Source organism: Argopecten irradians, chromosome 6, assembly GCF_041381155.1.
Source record: "Argopecten irradians isolate NY chromosome 6, Ai_NY, whole genome shotgun sequence".
NCBI classification, from domain to species: Eukaryota; Metazoa; Mollusca; class Bivalvia; order Pectinida; family Pectinidae; genus Argopecten; species Argopecten irradians.
Window position 1 is genome coordinate 2,661,462 of NC_091139.1, and position 19,140 is coordinate 2,680,601.

At 34.2% G+C, this 19,140-nt stretch overlaps 1 protein-coding gene and 1 long non-coding RNA gene across 3 annotated transcripts in view; one reads left to right on the forward strand and one right to left on the reverse strand.

The window, feature by feature from the left end:
* The window catches only part of LOC138324711 (ankyrin repeat domain-containing protein 29-like), a 33,087-nt gene extending 15,227 nt beyond the window's left edge, over positions 1-17,860 (reverse strand). Inside the window, exons 1-2 of one of the 2 annotated variants that reach the window (XM_069269810.1) lie at positions 17,714-17,860; positions 4,090-4,200 (exon numbers count right to left, since the gene is read on the reverse strand). In XM_069269810.1, coding sequence (XP_069125911.1) covers positions 4,090-4,200; positions 17,714-17,725 — 123 coding nt within the window. In that variant the 5' untranslated portion in view covers positions 17,726-17,860. Of the gene's footprint in view, positions 1-4,089; positions 4,228-17,713 lie in introns of those variants that run through there. The other variant, XM_069269809.1, reaches the window with a different exon arrangement.
* LOC138324714 (uncharacterized) lies at positions 430-4,371 on the forward strand. The gene is made up of 2 exons (XR_011208671.1): positions 430-620; positions 4,103-4,371. It is a non-coding gene; the product is annotated as an uncharacterized lncRNA (long non-coding RNA).
* Positions 17,861-19,140: the final 1,280 nt, after the last annotated feature.

The window sequence follows — 19,140 nt, forward strand, 5'->3', positions numbered from 1 at the left end:
GTCATTCATTTAAACCAAATGAGTAGCTCTTCATCCCAGCATGCTACATACTGAATATCAGGTCTCTGGGCCAAGTTAGTCATTGACAAGCTGTGTAAAGTTTTAGCCTATTTGGCCAGATGAACTTCAAATAAAAGTCTGAATTCCCTTTTTTCCAAACCATTCATTTATTTTGTATCCTTGCTTTTTAAGATTTTTAACCAAAATTAATTTGGTAATGTAATGGTAATGTAATATTTCCTTTTCCTACAACTAACATTAGGATTCCATACCACAACAAACAGGCAGTTGTCTGATACAGAGGTTCCTGTGCCTATCTAACAATAATTTTGCCTTTTCTACATCAATCATCTACATTTTCCAACAAAGATGGAGTTATCTACCTTGGTAAATAAACTTTTGACACTGAAATTCTACATTGTTGGACAGTTACACCTCACGAATACCCAGGATGACGTAATTCTCTCCTCATACACAAACTGATAAATATCTCTGGTGTTTTAAAATCGGGGCTTATCACTACTGACAAACAATTTACCTGGCAGGATGTATAAGCAACAGCATTAATAGCCAATAGAAGATGATGAAGATCTTTAGCTTTAAACAATACAGACGTTGAGGTAAATATCCGTACAGCCTTTACAATTTATCTGATCAGCCATTATGATTGAGATGCTGTTTTATGTGTTTGGAAAAGAATGATGTAATGCTGAGTGGATTCGACTGTTGCTGATTATCATGTAGATACGAGATCTTCACTAATTTTACTTTGCCTGACTCAGAAAGCAATCTATAGTCTAAATATCTAATCTTGTCACTTTACCGCACACAGCTGACGAAAAAATAAGGGGAGGCAATCCTGAATAAGATTCAGTTCAGAAGTATTTACAAAACTTATAATATATTACACATATAGGGTCGTGTGGCTAGTCTAGATTTAGCTGCAATATTGTAGCTCAAAATACTTTAAGACAGATAATGGTGTCGTCTTTAGAGCTACAATTGGTGCCTATTACTGCTAATGGAGCAAAGTAATGATTATGAAAACCATCATTCAATGTACATGTTTGTTTGCATTTTATCGTACTTGATTTCTTATACGGAAAATGTACAAATTGTGAACTTAACATTTTGTGAACGGTACGGTAGATATTAAGAATAATCGTTATGTTTGTTTTGGACAAAAACAATATATAAATACATGTATACTAATAAATTTGCATAAAATAATTGGAAACCTACAAAAAAGTATAGAACATTATGCCTGAGTGATTTTCTGAGGCAGTGCTCCACAAGGACACATAGGCACCATTTTGTACCCAGCCAAAAGATATAGTAGGCCTGGTACGTATATTCATTCTAGTCTAGATTGAACCTTTTAACCCCTAAAATCACCAGATCACAGGCTAGAAATGAACAATCAACTACATATCTATAACAATATACAATGTTCTGGTATGAGCTACCAATTAATATCCCACAGAATTCCACAGCCTGGGGGTTTGGACCACACGATTAGCCAGTATTCCAGATCTTTGTGTTTATTTGGGTAGGACCATCTATATTATAAAACAAGGGACATCCATCTGTGGTTAGATCTAAACACAGAATTCCCACATACAAATAGACCTATAATAAAACGCAGTTGAATGTTGAACACACAGTGAAACTCCCAGCACCTAACATCTGTTCTTTAACAAAAACATGTGTTAGTCTGTCTAACTAATGTTTGCCTTCGTGACTTTTATCATTGAAAACTCAAACATAATTCTTTTCAATCTATTATACAGAACAAAGTATACATAGCAGTATCTAGTCGGCTATAGATGTCCGTAATGTGCATTACGTAATGTGCATTACTATAACAATTGTTCTTTAGGGCATGTGTTATATAGGTCTAACAGCAATGGTTCATTTCACAAAACTTTTTCATTGAAGTGTCAGTAAAACCATCCATCACAGAACATATCATCTTGATGAACATATTTAGTAATAAATCCATCAATAGGGACATAGCAGAACCATATATAATTTACTCAACTCCCCTATATGTCAGGGTTCTGTGTACCAAATTTTATCAAAATCTGTCAAGCAGTTTAACAGCAGTTCGTTGGACAAAGTTGTGTCTACAGACAGACAGACAGACAGACAGAAAAGACAACCCGATTCCAGTATACCCTCCCTTAAAGGGATAATTCAGTGTGACTAAATCTGTTACATAACCACGAAGCATATTATATGACATAAATGTATTGTTCTTCATGCCTTATGAAACATATAACAAGAAATGTTGACAAATTTCACGACATTCCAAATCGTTGATCAAGCAGGTACAACATATGTACGCTGTACCTATACCCGAGACAGTCACGCACGTTAAACCAATGCAATACATACTCACTGAGGAATTGATGAAATTATTTTTAGGCAAGAACATGCATCTAATAACATAAAATCACTACTGTAAGAACGATTTGAGAAGTTCTAGACAAAATTTCTTTACTACAGTCTGGCAATGGCCAGGGTTCGCATTTACAAGACATCAGATAAACCACACAGTAAAGGGAGTTTGAACATTTCACATACATTTCACTACAGTGAGCTTTTCTGGCATATCACAGTAAAACTAACTAATTTAACTTTCATTAGAACTGGATTGTTTCCGAAACATGTGCAAATTTTAATGTACTCTTAGACTGCATTGTCCCTTTAACCTTGTTGCGGCAGAACGTTGGACACATGCAAACATATTTCTTTTCTATCTGAATCTAATGTCTTTAGTACTTTATGATTGTCAGTACATGTAATTGTACAATAATTATAAGTTTATTCTTTCAAAATCTCTTGAACTTAAACTACTCTACATAACCTGTCTGTATATCCAAAGGTCAAGGTCGTGCACCTACAGGTTGGCGATATACAGATTCAATCTTATCTTATTTTTTAACACATTAAATTCATTTTCAAAATATTTTATTAGACCTCTCATTTGACCCACTACAATAATGTATCTTTCTTATTCCATGAACTAAATTGAATTTGAACCTTTAAAAAAAGGAAGGGGCCGGGTGCTATATTTTTTTCAAAATGTTCATGTTCACACTTTGTCACAATTCACGCATTGAATATTAGAAACAAGATTAGGTAATTTGATCCTTGATCTAGGCAATGTTGTAGTAATAAAACTGGGATTTAAGCTTTGGCAATATGTTTGTAAGTAATTTACATAATGGCTTTAGCTAGAGAATTTTATGATTACATTTTAATACCACAAGATCAATGCGAGTGTAAACTGACTTTCCACTGAATTACTGATAGATATGCCATGCAAATTATTCAATGTAGAATGAGATGTCCTAAAAACACACTTCTTTTTTCTGATTTTCTCAGCTCCATTGATTTATGTATGTCAGACTGATATGAAATAATAAAAGTGATATGTGAAACAGGTGTAAATATCATCTACATGTTAAACATCGAGCTAGACATCCGTGTGATGTTATTGTAGAGACAACAAGAACACTAACAAAAAAGTTCTATTTTTAGTGACAGCAGACAATGATCAATGACCAATAAAAAATTCATGGTCATTAAAGCTCAATGACCTTGTGTCCAAGGTCAAATTACTTCTCCAGTGTCTTCTAAATCAACACTAACGGTCAAAGGAAAAACAACTCTGTAGAGTTAACTTAATTAGTCAGACGCATGATGATTGAAATACAAGAAAAAGTGTGAACTATTTTCTTTTCCAGACTGGATGGAAACCTTATCCATTTAATCTTAAATACGTGGTCAGAGAAAACACAAAACACCAGAAAGTCTGAAGAATTGGGCCTAACACACTATCCATTTAACCTTAAATACGAAGTTACAAAAAACACAAAAAAAATACGAAACCTGAAGGATTAGGCCTAACACATGTATGTACACTATCCATTAACCTTCAATACAAAGTTAGAAAAATAGGAAGTGTGAAGAATTAGGGCCGTACACTAATTTTGTTTGGTACATTATACTACAGAGGTTGTCATCACTCAAACCCATGGCTCCTGTATACCTTAAACATAGATGCATATTGATATCACTTACCTTGTCTTTACAGTCCACATGCACTTTCCCGCTGTCCAGTACGCGCTTGAGGAGGTCAAAGTTTCCTTGGAGAGCCGCCAGGTGGAGCTGCTGGTCAGAGGGAGTCTCCTTCTGAAAATCATAAAAATACATATCCATGTACCGCAGAACGAGGAGGAAGAACAATTAGCGTCTGTACAAATAGTTAGGACATCTCAACTCCACTGGAGCTGGCATCCGTGTGAGAGACGAGAGCAGTTGTTGATAAGAAATTGATGATATTCCATTAAATCATTATACACATGTTGTCTGCTGGTCCTGTCTCGATTTACATTAATATTGTACACCCAGCAATGAAACCCGCGGAGACCATTACAGTAGGAGAATATCCCGCTTTAAAGAATTATTACTATTGAAAAAATTCTTATTTGATACGCCTGAAGTAATTCTCCTCTTTCCAAAAATTCAAAAAGGAGATTAATATATAAACTATATAGACCGTTTATTATCAACTAAATGCGTAACAAGCAAGAAGTATTTACAAATTACATAATAGGTATTCAGAATCACATCAAATTAGATAGGGAGAAAATAACGATTTACAAGCCATACCGCTAGGCTGCTGAAAACAAATCATTAACATCGCTGTAGCTATAGCTAACTTTCAAATCATCTGAGAATCATTTACAATTTTCCGTACAACAGTGAAAGATCCCCAAAACCCCTGTATATCAAACGCGATCTCCCTTCATCAGCGAATTACATGTTCTAATCTCAAAATTTGGAAGACTTGAGATGTAAATTTCAATAATTAATTTCTTCATAAAATCTATATAGGTATATTCTGCCAAAATTTGTTGATAAAGTTGAGTGGAGATTTGGTAGAAATCTTCACACATGTGAATAGCATGTGTAACAGTGGTGTGAAATGGCACCATGTGATGTGTAGTCAGTAGGATCAATGACTGGTTAGCTTAATTTAGAAAATATAAGTTTTGGGATTTTTCACTTATAATCAACATCTATTGAATACCATCTAATATACTTACTATCAGTGAAAAATTGGAAAGATGTTTATAGCTTTGATATATGATACAGTTTATCAGTATAAATGAAAACTACAAACATCATAATAAAGACAAAACAGGAGATCAAGCAAACATGGAATTATCATAATCTATCGAGGTGCTATTCCACACTATATGACCAATAACTTAAAATACATCTTCATTAAATCAAAGATTAAAGTATATTTTTAGAAAAATATTTTAAGAATAGAGTCATATCTTAAAATAAATGTTAGGAATAATATTACGGATATAAGTTAAGCTAACAAGGCATGAGAGAATGAGGAAATCCTATATCTTGACTGATTGTTTACTGGCATTCCAGCTGGGACGACAGGGGGAGATAACTCTTATCTTTCACGATCTGTGTTATCTATACTACATAACAAATAGCTAGACATTCAGTATAAGTAGCCTGTCATGTATAAATTAATATATATATGTATAGGTTATTTGTTGTCCTACTGTTGTTAGCTGTTTGTGGCTATATAGGAGGACTTTCATCTACTAATTGATAAAAGTACAAGTATGCCAAGACAAACTTTGAGCGGGTGATCGCTTCATTTACCAACTGACACCATTCTGTCAGTATCAATTTCATTTTCACAGACACAGTTCCAATAGTTACAAACCTAAAAGCTGATATAGTAATAATTATATATCCTGTTCTTAGTTTGGTAAAATTGCTTGAGCACGTAATTGATAAATTTTTTTAACGGTTTATTGCTTTTAATTGAAAAACGATGGGTCACACATTATACATGTATTTATAGACAATAATATTGCTGAATCCACAGAAAAAATGTTTATTTATCTGCATTTCATACAGCGTCCAGCAGGAGATCATGACACAATCTAATCCTGAAATGAAAGTTCATCCAAAATGTTCTGTCCAATATGGTATTTTCTTAATAACTTAACTAATTCACCCCTGAAATTCCAAAATGGACTATTCCAGCCTTTGAATTAGAAGAATCTAAATGTCTCTTCAGGGGTAAATGGGTTAATTTTGCATTTCCTGTCTTGAAGACCCTTTATTTACATGTTCTACTTAAAATGTATATGTAAGTACATGTTACCACAATTATTTTCACAATTTCTGATTGCCCACAAAATATTCAAAATTTAACCACATGCGAAATAATTTGGGTTACAGTATCTGTAACAGAGAAAACTAAAATCATGTCGACCTCTGACGTTGTCTGTGTACAAATATCTTCATTATAATGAAATATGCCTTACTTATGGGAGCACCAGATAAGGTACTGTATTTATTACACACATATTCTACACAATGACACCAGATGTCCTGTAGTAGATGGCGAAATGCCATCGTATCCGGCTATCTCCACTCCCGCCATCAGATTAGTCTATTTTTAACTAATATCAAGATATTGTTATTACACAACACATGAAAAAGGAGAGACAATCTTGCCGGGAATGTCACAAAAATAGGTGGTCTATTATGTAATTGCCAGACATCTTATTCTTATCAACCTGTATGTAAAATACTACACAAAGAATTACTTAAAATTAAAGGTTAAACAAATCTAAAGGTTTTGGGTTTGGGTAACATTAGTTTAACGTCCTATTAACAGCCAGGGTCATGTAAGGACGTGCCAAGTTTGTTAATTGAGGAAAGTCAGAGTTCCCGGAGAAAAACCACCAATGGACCAGAGGTCAAAGAATTACCAAAACTTAAAGGTTAAACAAAATTAAAGGTATAAAAGAAAGATATAAAGTTCAATTAATGTGATAACATCTATATTCTCTGAAATCTCTATTAAGGTTCTGTATCATTGCCATATTCATCCAAAAAAGCAAAGGGGAGACAACCCATAGTTCTCCGATGTAGGAGACAGACTGTTTAATTTTTATGTAATGTCCTATTAACAGCCAATCATTTAAGGACATCAAAAGTTCAGGAGGTGGGGGATAGCTGTACTAACAGGATAAAGAACATTAATCTGTGGTTAGTTCCCTGCAAATGTCCCATTTGGGTTTCTAACTCAAAACTCTGAGGTGGAAGGCTGGTGGTTATACCAGTATATTGGAACACTTTAACCACTCCAGTTTTCAGTAGAATGGATTTTATTCCACATAATGTTATGAGAGACAAAACTTCAAGGCTGTATATATGCATAGCATCCATGTTAAGCAATGCATAGAAAATCATTATTTCTTTTACGAGGTACTTGTTAGGTAAGGACTTAAATCTAAATGCAGAAAGTTTCCATATTTTTTTATCATTTTTCATCAGATATTTTTTGTGCTTTCTTACTTTATTATCTAATCTTACATTTCTAAAACTTTTCTACATGACAGAAATGTTTTCAGTACTTATATCCTTGTCAACATTAGTACAGTTTAGATATAAGTCGTAAGTGTCAGCACCTTTTCAGTATAAAACAGTATAAAACAGCAAACTTGTCCGTGATGCTATCAGTGGTGATAGAGTCAATATACCAACTACTCTCCTGTAAATTTTACACAGGAAAGGGAGGAATATGTACAAAATACTCAAACTTCCCATGCATGGAATCTATTCATGACAGTATACTGAAAAGAAAATAAAGACTAACACACAAAAAAGGAAATGAGTGACAAGGTTTTAACCGAATTCTCCGGTTATAGCAAGTACCAAGTTACCTTATTCTTAATCTTCTTCATTATCTAGCTCTTGCTGTTGTATCGTAAAAATGTCATGAATCAGGAGATGCATTTTAATGGACTTTTCTCGAGACTTTGACTCAAGTAAAGATTTATTTTGTATTGCAATTAGTTTCACATTGTCTTTATTATCAAATAGAGATAGATTTCACCTTAAAGTGTTTGGTTTTTCGGAGATTTACGATGAAACACCAGAATAATGGCCTTGATTACCCTATTAATGTTCTTGTTATCAGCTTAACCAAGTTCCGTGGATATTTTAACTGATATCAATCATTTCGAATAAAGATGAGAATCACCGGTACCTTTGCAATAAAGAAACCCTACAACCACTCCCGTAGAAGATATATTTGAAGCCATTTTTCCCCAAGAGTTTGTAACATTGGTAAGTATCATGTATCTGAAAACTCATGTGAATCAAGTATGACATTTAATATGGAGAACTTTTTATCTTTTTACTTTACATATATACAGCATGGTTTCAAACCTTGTCTGTATTGGTTTTTAGAACCTTACATCAAAAGGAAGGCTGGTAATGTTCTGGTACTTTAATGTTACATATACAGGTTATCTTTGTGGAGGAAAAAGAAATAGAAGGAATAGAATTCACATTCAAGTCAAATTCAATATATTTATGTAGTCACGACTGATGGGTTAATATAACAAAAACATTTCAAAGATAAACATATCTAAAACATCACCATATTATCTTAATAACAAGAGACCCAAGAGCCTTAACGGCCATCTGACTATTGGCACATTATAACATAGTCGTTTAAAGATTTTAGCCTATTTGACCCCTGTGACCTTGAATGAAGGTCAAGGTCATTCATTTGAACAAACTTGGTAGCCCTTCATTCAAGCATGTCACTGGCCCAATATCAGGTCTCTAGGTCTCTTAGTTATTCACAAGAAGTTGTTCACAAATTTTAGCCTAATTTTCACCCCTGTGTCTTTGAATGAAGGTCAAGGTCATTCTTTTGAACAAATTTGGTAGCCCTTCATTCCAGCATGCCGCAGGCCAAATATGAGTACCCTGGGCCTTCTTGAGAAGAAGTCATTCCAAAGATTTTAGCCTATTTGACCCCTATGACCTTGAATGCAGGTCAAGGTCATTCATTTGAACAAATTTGGTAGCCCTTCATCCAAGCATACCGCAGGCCCCATATGAGTACCCTGGGCTTTTCGGTTCTTGAGAGGAAGTCGTTCCAAAGATTATAGCCTATTTGACCCCTGTGACTTTGAATGAAGATCAAGGTCATTCAATATTGAACAAACTTGCTAGCCCTTCATCCCAGCATGCCACAGGCTCAATATCAGGTCTTTAGGCCTCTTAGTTATTCACAAGAAGTTGTTTAAAGATTTCAGCCTATTTGACCCCTGTGACCTTGAATGAAGATCAAGGTCATTCAATTGAACAAACTTGGTAGCCCTTAATCCCAGCATGTCACAGGCCCAATATCAGGTCTCTCTAGGCCTCTTAGTTATTCACAAGAAGTTGTTTAAAGATTTCAGCCTATTTGACCCTTGTGACCATGCTACAGGCCAAATATAAGTACCCTGGGCCTTTCGGTTATTGAGAAGAAGTCATTTGAATGAAAAGTTTACGCATGGCGCATGACGACGGACGATGCATGATTACAATAGGTCATCCTGACCCTTCGGGTCAAATGACCTAATAATGTTTATCTATTAATTATTTATCTTATATATTTCGGCGGGCTGAGGTGGCCGAGTGGTTAAGATATATCGACATATTAGGTACCACAAGCCCTCCACCTTTTGGTCGCAAATTTGAATCGTAATCGTAGGGAAGTTGCAAGGTACTGACTGCTGGTTGGTGGTTTTTCTTCGGGTATTCTGGCTTTCCTCCACCATAATCCTGGCACGTCCTTGGCTGTTAATAGGATGTTGAACTAATAAAACCCTAAACCAATATATTATATTCTATTTCCTTTTTTTTTTCATTTAAAGTGTACACGGAATGGAAAATGATATTCAGATATGTTATTCTGTTTGATCTCCTGACAAGAATGTTAAAAACCGCATCAAAATCGGCCGCTTCAGTACCGAGATACCGCCCTCCGAAGTGCTCGATTTTTACCTGTATATCAACTGCTAATCAGGGAATCGGCCGCTCACGCTGATTTGGGGAATAACCGGATGTGACGTCACGAGGACAACGGCAGTGAGGTGTTTGGTAGTGGGGTTATAGCACAATGGTGGACATATGTATTCCTAAAATGGGGTTACGAGAATTTTACAGATATTTATACAGTATACAGTTATGGTGACGATTTAATTATATATGAAGTAGGAAATATTGCAACTGAAATCATGCTAAATACATAAGTTTATTAGCGGAAATTATAAGTTATTTATGTTTCTGGTGTAAGCCAGGTGTACCTTGTGTAAAAACTTTTCAGTAGAGATCTTATCTCTGTTTTAACAGCTTACTAAATTATCAAACCTGGGGAATATTCAATTTTCATAATGTCATATAAAAGGAGACGAATTCGAAAAATGATGGTCATATAATTATCCAACATTTGAATATGTTTCTGTATAAATAAAAATTCACTTGGCCTATGGATTTCAAGAATCAGCATAACGAAAAGAAAATGTGTTAAATGTATTTCATAGTTCAATACACGTAAATATCATAGACATAAATTGGGAGGGGGAGTAAATAAAAAAAAAATAAACCACTTGAGAAATTGAATTTAAAATACATAATTCATTTATAGCTGTAACGAGTCTATCTTCCTTTTATAGCTACATGTACAAGTACATGTATGAGAACATGTGTTATTTTAACAATATTCAACAGTACATTTATTGGTCATATAGATTATCATTATTAGTATTATATAATGATCGATATTGACCAAAATTCACAAAGAATTGGATATCCAAAATCTAACAACTACCAGAAATATCAAAATTCTGACATTGTGCATCATATTTGCATTGTTCTTTCTCGACATGCCACTTGTAAATAATTTTGTAGTTTCTGTTACAAAAATACATGTACATATAACTAGAAATATGTATACGAGACAAATGTATACATTGGGCATTCTGAAATATACAATTATGTTTACATCTAGTGATTTATGCACTTGTTATATGTTATGTTCGAACGGTACATTTTACTGTAAATCAAGGATTTATAAGTGTAAACAAATATGACATTATACAACAATTAAATGATGGTTCATCGCTAACTTACCCGTGATCTTACTTTTGACACCTGACGTGAGCTAATCAACGAAGCGTGACAGGTCACTAAACACCTTTCTTACGTAATCTGGTTATTAGCCCCCTCATTAGTCTCGGTTGACCACGCGTTTTAGTTACTGCAGTATACAGGTAAAGAGATAAACGCAGCACGACATTGGCTATTCGGAAGTACAGTTCTGATTTTGTTCTGTACTTGATATCTGCAACTTGGATTAGACATAGACATCTTCAGTCTTTTTTTCGTCTGACTCGTGCATGATTTATTTTTTCAATTAAAGACACTAATAAATGAACTTGAGCGAAATATCAACAAGTCGTCGGATGTATTGTATTATATGAAAGCTGAATGTATTTCGTCAAAAAAAAAAATGGATCGATTTCAGATATAACGCAATTATTAGATGCATTTACATATATGCAAAAAAATCTGTTTAGAATCATAACTTAATTCGTATGGGTAGGTTATATGAAAAAGTCAGAAATTTGTAAAGCGGGTTTGACCAGTACAACGACCCGAGTCGGGTTTTGGATAACATAGTCAAGAATCCTTTACATAATATTCATGTATATGTGGTTCCAAATACCGTAGATTTACAACGTACGTGGATTATTATACACATTATATTGTGTATAATTGTGCAGAAATCGCGCAGAAATGTTCATTTATCTACGACAGGTACATCAATATATAAATCCCTATTTTCAAGCGTATTCCAAACTCATATCTGTGATTGAGGATAATATTAAATAGGTATCGGACATGAACACAGGTACTTGTGTCTGTAAAAATCGATATTTACAAACAGATTGTTTATATTAATTGGCAGACACAGAAAATCGCCACTCTATATCTTATGCGAGTAGAGTAGGTCCCGTTGTCCTCGTGACGTCACAGGTCAGGGGTCCCAAATCGGGGTCAATGGCTTGGGGCTTCAGGTGTGTTCTAGAGAAAAGTCGCATTATCTCTAATACCGTATTCGCTATGAAACTCGTACTTTCTCCATTCTAAATTTTATACAATGACACATTTATCAAGCCTTATATATTTCCTTTTTTTTTTTTCATTTAAAGGCCCACTGAATAAGACAACCCCCGTTATGGAAATTATCATTTGATTTATTCTAATTGAATCAAAAGGTGATGATAAGTGTGGTATTAATGGTAAACTGATAACTTTTGCTACTCTACTAAATTATCAATTTTGATTTTTATTCTCATCTTAAAAATTCCAAGCCGTTAAGGAAAGGAAGTGGGTCTTTGGGTATGTTTTATATCTTATTGAAATGAACGTTTCAATATGGTGGAAGAAAATGTGTAGGTTGGTCAAAGTTTATATTCTGTTTTTGAATAATAACAAACGTTCGCAGACAATGACCTTGTACATTGTGATTTGTCCATGATTCAACTCTTCTGTTTTTATTTGACTGTAACAAATAGAAGCATTTTTGCTGCAAAGTTGACTGATCTATACAAAACAAAATTGAAGGAAGCATTTACAACATCATTTCAGCCTTATTTTAAAATACATTTATGTGAATATCCTGCTTTTACTTCTATTACCAGGCCTTGAAGATTTTACAAAAACACTGAAAAACACTTGACAAGATGTTTTCCCTGATCAATATTGATTTAAAATTGATGATGATTTTGAATGTAGTGGACACTACCTACATAAACTATTTTACCCTCATCCCTATTCGGCCAAATTCCGTCAGTCAAACTTCCACAGGGATTTCCCCTATATGTGAAATTGAATTGAATTGAAATGAATTAAACTGAATTAAGTATTTCATTTGACAAAACTCTTAAATAAAATCAATGAGTCTAACATTGTACATTTTAGTGAGTTTATTAATATGATGTTGACAATTTTGCAATTTGTAAGCTTAGATAAGTTTTAAATCATTTCATATTCTGCACTTCAGTTTTTACTAAAGCTTGCTGGCTTAGCTTTATCGTTTATAATTAATTACATTGATTTCTATCAGAAATTTTAATACATGTACATTTAATTTTATTCAGTTAAGAATTAATTTAATGTGCCTAAATATCAATGGAGACATGACATGAGTCACCAATTTATCTTTATAAGTCTGTGTTATGTATATATTGAGAGTGATTACTTTCTGTAACTTTAATCCCCAGTGTAGATACATCAATCGTGCAGATAAATCTACACAAAAAGCCAAGCTCTATAAACGATGAAATATCAATAGAGTAGATAAATATGTACTGAAAGCCGGGAATTATAACTGACTTTTATCTTCAATTAATCATCCGTCCATTGTGTTGTCCTTAGCAACTATCTATATATACAAGATTATAACACAAATGGTCTATACTAAATATCTGGAGTGATCAAATTGTCCATCATACAGATGATAGCACATAACTCAAGAGAGTTTCTTTATGGTTACAAATACCCTTGAACATATTTGTCAAAGCTCATCTAAATGTAACAAGATAATACAGTCTGTCATAACATCATAAATGTAATTCACATAATCTGAGACAATTTTAGATTCTCTAGTCTGTCAATCTCTAAAGACCATAACAAATTTGTTTGGAATTTGAAATGACAAAATGACTCAGCCAATTTTTTTCAGACATCTAAAAATTTTATTTTGGTATTTTCTTTTTTCTTTGAAAAATTCAGATATTCAAAATTTGGCTGGTTGCTCAATGATACTGTTTGACATTCAGAATATTGAAGGTAATGGATCTTATTCATCTTGATATAATTTATCAAAAATCCCTCTGTTCTCCCCTTTTTATGTAGGAAATTTAATAAATGTTTCCACCCTACCGACCCACTTTCAATGTGGTGGGTCACCATGTACTGGTCATGTACCTTATACATGTCAGTCAGTATGTACTTACAATAGAATCCTCCTGTAGTTGTAGCTAGTTTACGGAGGTTATTTTTTTAATTCAAATTCAGACGTGTGAGTTTCCTGTTAGAAAGATAGATGTAATATTTATATTTAACCTATTCATGTAATATTGGCAAGTTGTGTTGTTTCCCTACATAGAGTGAAATCCATCCAATTCTTTGCCTTTCCAAGGGATGAAGATTGGAAATAATCCAATATTATTTTCTCTGGTTTTGTATCCAACTGTTAGATAGCTATAAAATGTATACACATTCTGCCTTGGCTGATAACCCTACATATATTCTGATAAAAAGTTTTGTTTTTTTCTTCACTTTATAATGTTGATAAAATGTCAGAAGAGATAAGCTGTGTGATTGCATCAGTATAGTAAAGAACCCAATAGAAGAGGTTTTTATAAGATAACAGTGTACAGGGCAGGATTTTTCTGACCTTTGAGTTGTTTAATGGTGTTAAAATAACCCCTGGGTCAAAATTTTTTAATAGTACCATGGAAAAATTATCCAAGATGAACAAATAGCATTACAAAGAAATAACAAATGATCATTGATAGGTTAGAGTGATCTGTTTCATTTATGTAGGGAAACTTTTGCATGAAAAAGAATATTGGGGTCAAGTCAGTACTTGTATGCATTGAAATCTGTTCTAACAACCACTTCTGTATAAAGACCACCTGCTTAGTAATATCACATCAACATACTTTGACCTGTATATAAGGACAACCTGGCCATAAAGATTATCCTTGATAGACTGGTTTGACTGTATAAATGTATATATTTTCAGTCTTGATTCAACAGATATATTAAAAACTATGCCATATTCATATTTTCAGTCTTCAAAGAGAAGTCAAAGACGAAAAAAGGGGAAGGAAGCTTTCAATTAATTATGCAGTGGAGAGAGGGGGAGGAAGAAGGATTTTATATTTTAATATGCATGAAACCTAATCACTGACACAGCTGTTTCAATGATGTGATACCATGTCAGTTTTCATGAACTGGAGTGTTATCACCATAATGTAAACAATTATAACAAATACCGGTATATAACAATAAAAGTATAAAAGAGCGAGTCCAACATGGTAGTTCCTTCCAGTCAGCTTACTGGAAGGAACTACCGTGTTGGACTCGCTCTTTTATACTTTTACCAGGATTACATCCACGGCCGGTTCCATTAAGAATTTCTACATTTTCCATAACCCAGGACGTTGCGCCTTCACCCCCTGTAGTAATTATATAACAATGTGATCATCATTGCGATAACATAAAATCTTTTTAAGGAAAAAATATCTTTTCAACATTTACTAATTGTGACATCAAATTTTAACCTAGACTCCTTAAACATCAGAAGTTATTACATCTCACTGTCATTAGATGTGCAGGGCCCAGTTTCATGAACATTCCTTAAATTTAAGGAATTCCTTAAAGATGCTCCACCGCCGACAGAGCATAAATGATGTTAATCATTTGAACAATAATTGGTGTTTAATCGTGTATATATATGCGTAATTAACGCAAAAAATAATATGAAATAATATATTTCGCCTTCGGTGCATGCGCAATCAGTACTTCATTCCATATAGGATATAGTGTCACAGAATTTTTTCGGGATGCAATTAATTATTTTTCATATTTTTAACTTGTAGTAAAATTATAAGCTCAAACTTTTCAATGGTGGGAATGGTGTAAAGTAAGTAACTTTTGTAACTGGAGAAAAATACTAAATCGTCTGCTCCTGTTTTTTATAGTGAAAAAATACCATTTGTCAGCGGTGGAGCATCTTTAACTTCGAATTCTCCATGACAGCATCACAGATTTTAAGGAAGGCTCATGATTATAACATGTATAATTTAATGATTTTTGATGGTGAAATTTAAGTTAAAGAAAGTCTTCAAGTTATAAGGAATGTTGATGAAACTGGGCCCTGGTACGACGTTAGAATTGTACCTATTGTATGATCGTGAAAGACAACTAATTTTAGGATCTATCTTTTCTCTTTTTCCTAACTTACTTTCTTCTTCCTAACCATCTCCCTTGACACTGCCTCACTTTTGGCCTTTTGCTGAGCACTCACCCCTGTGAGGTAGGCTCTGGATTTTGTTCCTTGGCCGAGACACACCAAAGTCTATAAAAGTGGTAATTTCTGCTCCTGCTTAGCGCTCAGCATTAAGGGAGTGGGGCGACTGGTTTGCCTGTTGTCAGTATAATGTAACCAGGTGGAGTGTTAAATGTTTATTTCTGCCTATACATTTGGGGCCAAAATTCGGTTCAGACCTATTATTTCGGCCCCATTTGGTCCCATTTCCAATCGTATTTCTTGGTATTTTTTCCAAAATCTATGTATAAACTTCCCAAATCAGTGACTAACGCACATTTTAAGTGATGAAACCAAAACCAAAATCCAGAAATCACAAGCCTGAACATCGTATTTTAGAATGTACATTTTTACACTGGTTCTTAGGGAAGCATTTAATTGTTTATTTCTACCTTTTCCAAAATTTCCATAAACACTGTTAAAATTTTTCCCAATTTCCTACTTTTATTGCACAAAACTTCCCAATTTTCGCCAGGTGGAAATTTCTCAAAATACCCCGGTAATATAGCACTATAAAAAGGGCAAGAGTTCCACTATACAAGAAGATACAACATGAATATTCTGCAGTCTCCCAACACACATCCCAACACTTCTTACACACTTAACAATGCATACATGGGAGGCCGTCCTTTCATGACCCTGGCTGTTAATAGGACGTTAATTAATCAAACATTACTACGCAAACTTGTGAATAACAACCTGAGCCTTGTAACGGGTAGCCAAGACAGTGAGTATAACCAACGCAGAGAGAGATAACTCGTCCCAGAGTTCTGCAGTCAAAAACACTTTCAAAGAACATTTCTGAAAGTGCCATGATGAGGAAAGTTGTCAGTGTTCGAAAATATTCTGAAACAAAGATCAATACGAAACTATGAGTGTTCTGCGATCTCATAAATGTATTCGTACCTCTTCTGGTGAAAGTTAATATCCCTACACTCTTAGAGAAAACAGTCCTCACCAATGACATAACTAGTATAAGGGTATGTTTTTGGGTGCGAAGACTTTGAAAAAAGAAGGAAGAGTGTAGCGGGATTGCACTGGGTTAATCATCTGTGACCAGGTTGCTCAGTCGTTAGAACATTCAGCTAGTGTTCGGAGGTCCCGGGTTTAAATCCAGGTCTGGCCGCTACATTTTCTCACCCCTGTTACACAATCTGACTTTCTTGACGTAAAAACGTACGCATCGATCTAACTACAACTTATTTACAAAAATATTTAAATAAGATTTTAATATCTTTATCTTCATGTTTTGAATTCTTTCATGTAATCAACTGTTCACTGGTGATATCGTGTATTGGTAGCTCCCATTTATTTTTATATTAAGGAATGTTGAATGGTGATGATAATTCATTATTAATTACCGCCATATTTCATCAAACGTGTTACATCACTCTTATCAGTGTTTTGATCTACGACACATAAGTTGACAGTGTTGACGTGTGGCAAATGAGCCGTCATATTAGGCCTATATCGGATCGGGCTACTGTTTTACTGCTGCAAGAAAAACTAGTTCAGAGTTGTTCAGGTAGCACTCAGGAAGAAATAAAGGTACACGAAATGTGTGAATCTGTAGCATGATTAGGTGTGTTTCATCGGATTCGATGTGACTTCGTCTTGTTCATGGGACGGTCAGAACATAATTAGCGATCATCGCATCATTACGTCAAGAATGGCAACTCTTACCTTTAAAGACATCGCAGGATTACTAAATCCTTCAGAACAACTTTCTTAAACAGCTGGTTTGTCCACAAAGAAAGAGCTGTCACTTATCGTGCAGCCTGTCAACTTCTCATCGTCGGCTATCTTATTGCGGAAATGCGCCTGAGGGACACAGATTTCGCACAGCCAATGAAATCACAGATAAATGCCCGCGTCTTCTAGACGCTTTAAATTAAGAAGTGCACTTTCTACACCATTTGAAATTTCTCATTTGTTGGACATAAGAAATTAAGTCAAAGTTTTTGACTGATACAATAAAAGAAATCAAATTATATATAGTTGTTTGTGATCACAAATTGTTATAAGCAAAGTAAATTAGACAGGACTTACTTCATACTGAGTATAATACATGTAGGTTCAAAGGCTCAATAAGTTTCTGTTTTAGGCCTAGTTGGTCCCAAACACTCGGGTTTTCTTTTAGCTTTATCTCTGTTAAATCTTAACTGGATTTACCCTTTAATATTTCTTTCTTTTTTTCATTCTCTTTTTAAACATATAATAAGGCCAAAAAAATAATATTGTCTGTTTAGGGTTACATTGGCCCTGGCTGTTAACAGGATGTTAAACTAATCAAACCAAACCAAACATTGGCAAAAAAGGTTGGGTTTTTTTTTAGGGTCTTTCACTCTAAAGTAATGGCCGGAACCGGAGTCTGAGATCGAAGTCACAACTTTTAATTTTTTTTTTCGTTGAAAAGAGGGGAAAAAAATTAGGGTCAAGGGTAAAAAATTAGGGTCGATCGGGTAACCCTAAACAGACTCTTTTTTTGGCCTAAGAATACCTATACAATTTCAAAATTTGGCTTTTTAACAATCACCAGACTTGAAGTCAAATTGACCAGCGAGTGTCTTCCATCATTTTTAGAGTAGTGTCAGTGTAACAGTCCAGTAAGTACCTGGAGAGGTAGATATCTATACAGAAAATAATTTTATTTACATTTTATCTATCGAGACCTAAAAGTATCATAGTTTGAATGCAATTGTAAATTGACGGTTCTTTTTACTTGAAATTAAAGTTTGAAAATTATGGTACAATTATAATAAAAGTTATGATAGCTTCATGAACAACATTTTAAATAGCAATTTTCAGCAGGAAACTAAACCTTTGACCTTTCACCTTGGATGACCTTCATCTGTTTCGCTTCAGAGAATCAATCTTACTGCTGTCACATATAGTCTACTTACTGTCCTCTGTTAACTAATGTCTCCCTAATTGTCAACTCATCAATATTGATAATTATGTTACACTAATTGATTTCTCTCCATATGATGTCGCTGAATTATAATATTACCTGGTATTAGCTGATAACTGTTGCTCCTAAAATAAAAGGCCATGATTCATATGATAGAGCAGTGATTATCAAATCGCAAACATGTTCCACCCTTCTTTGT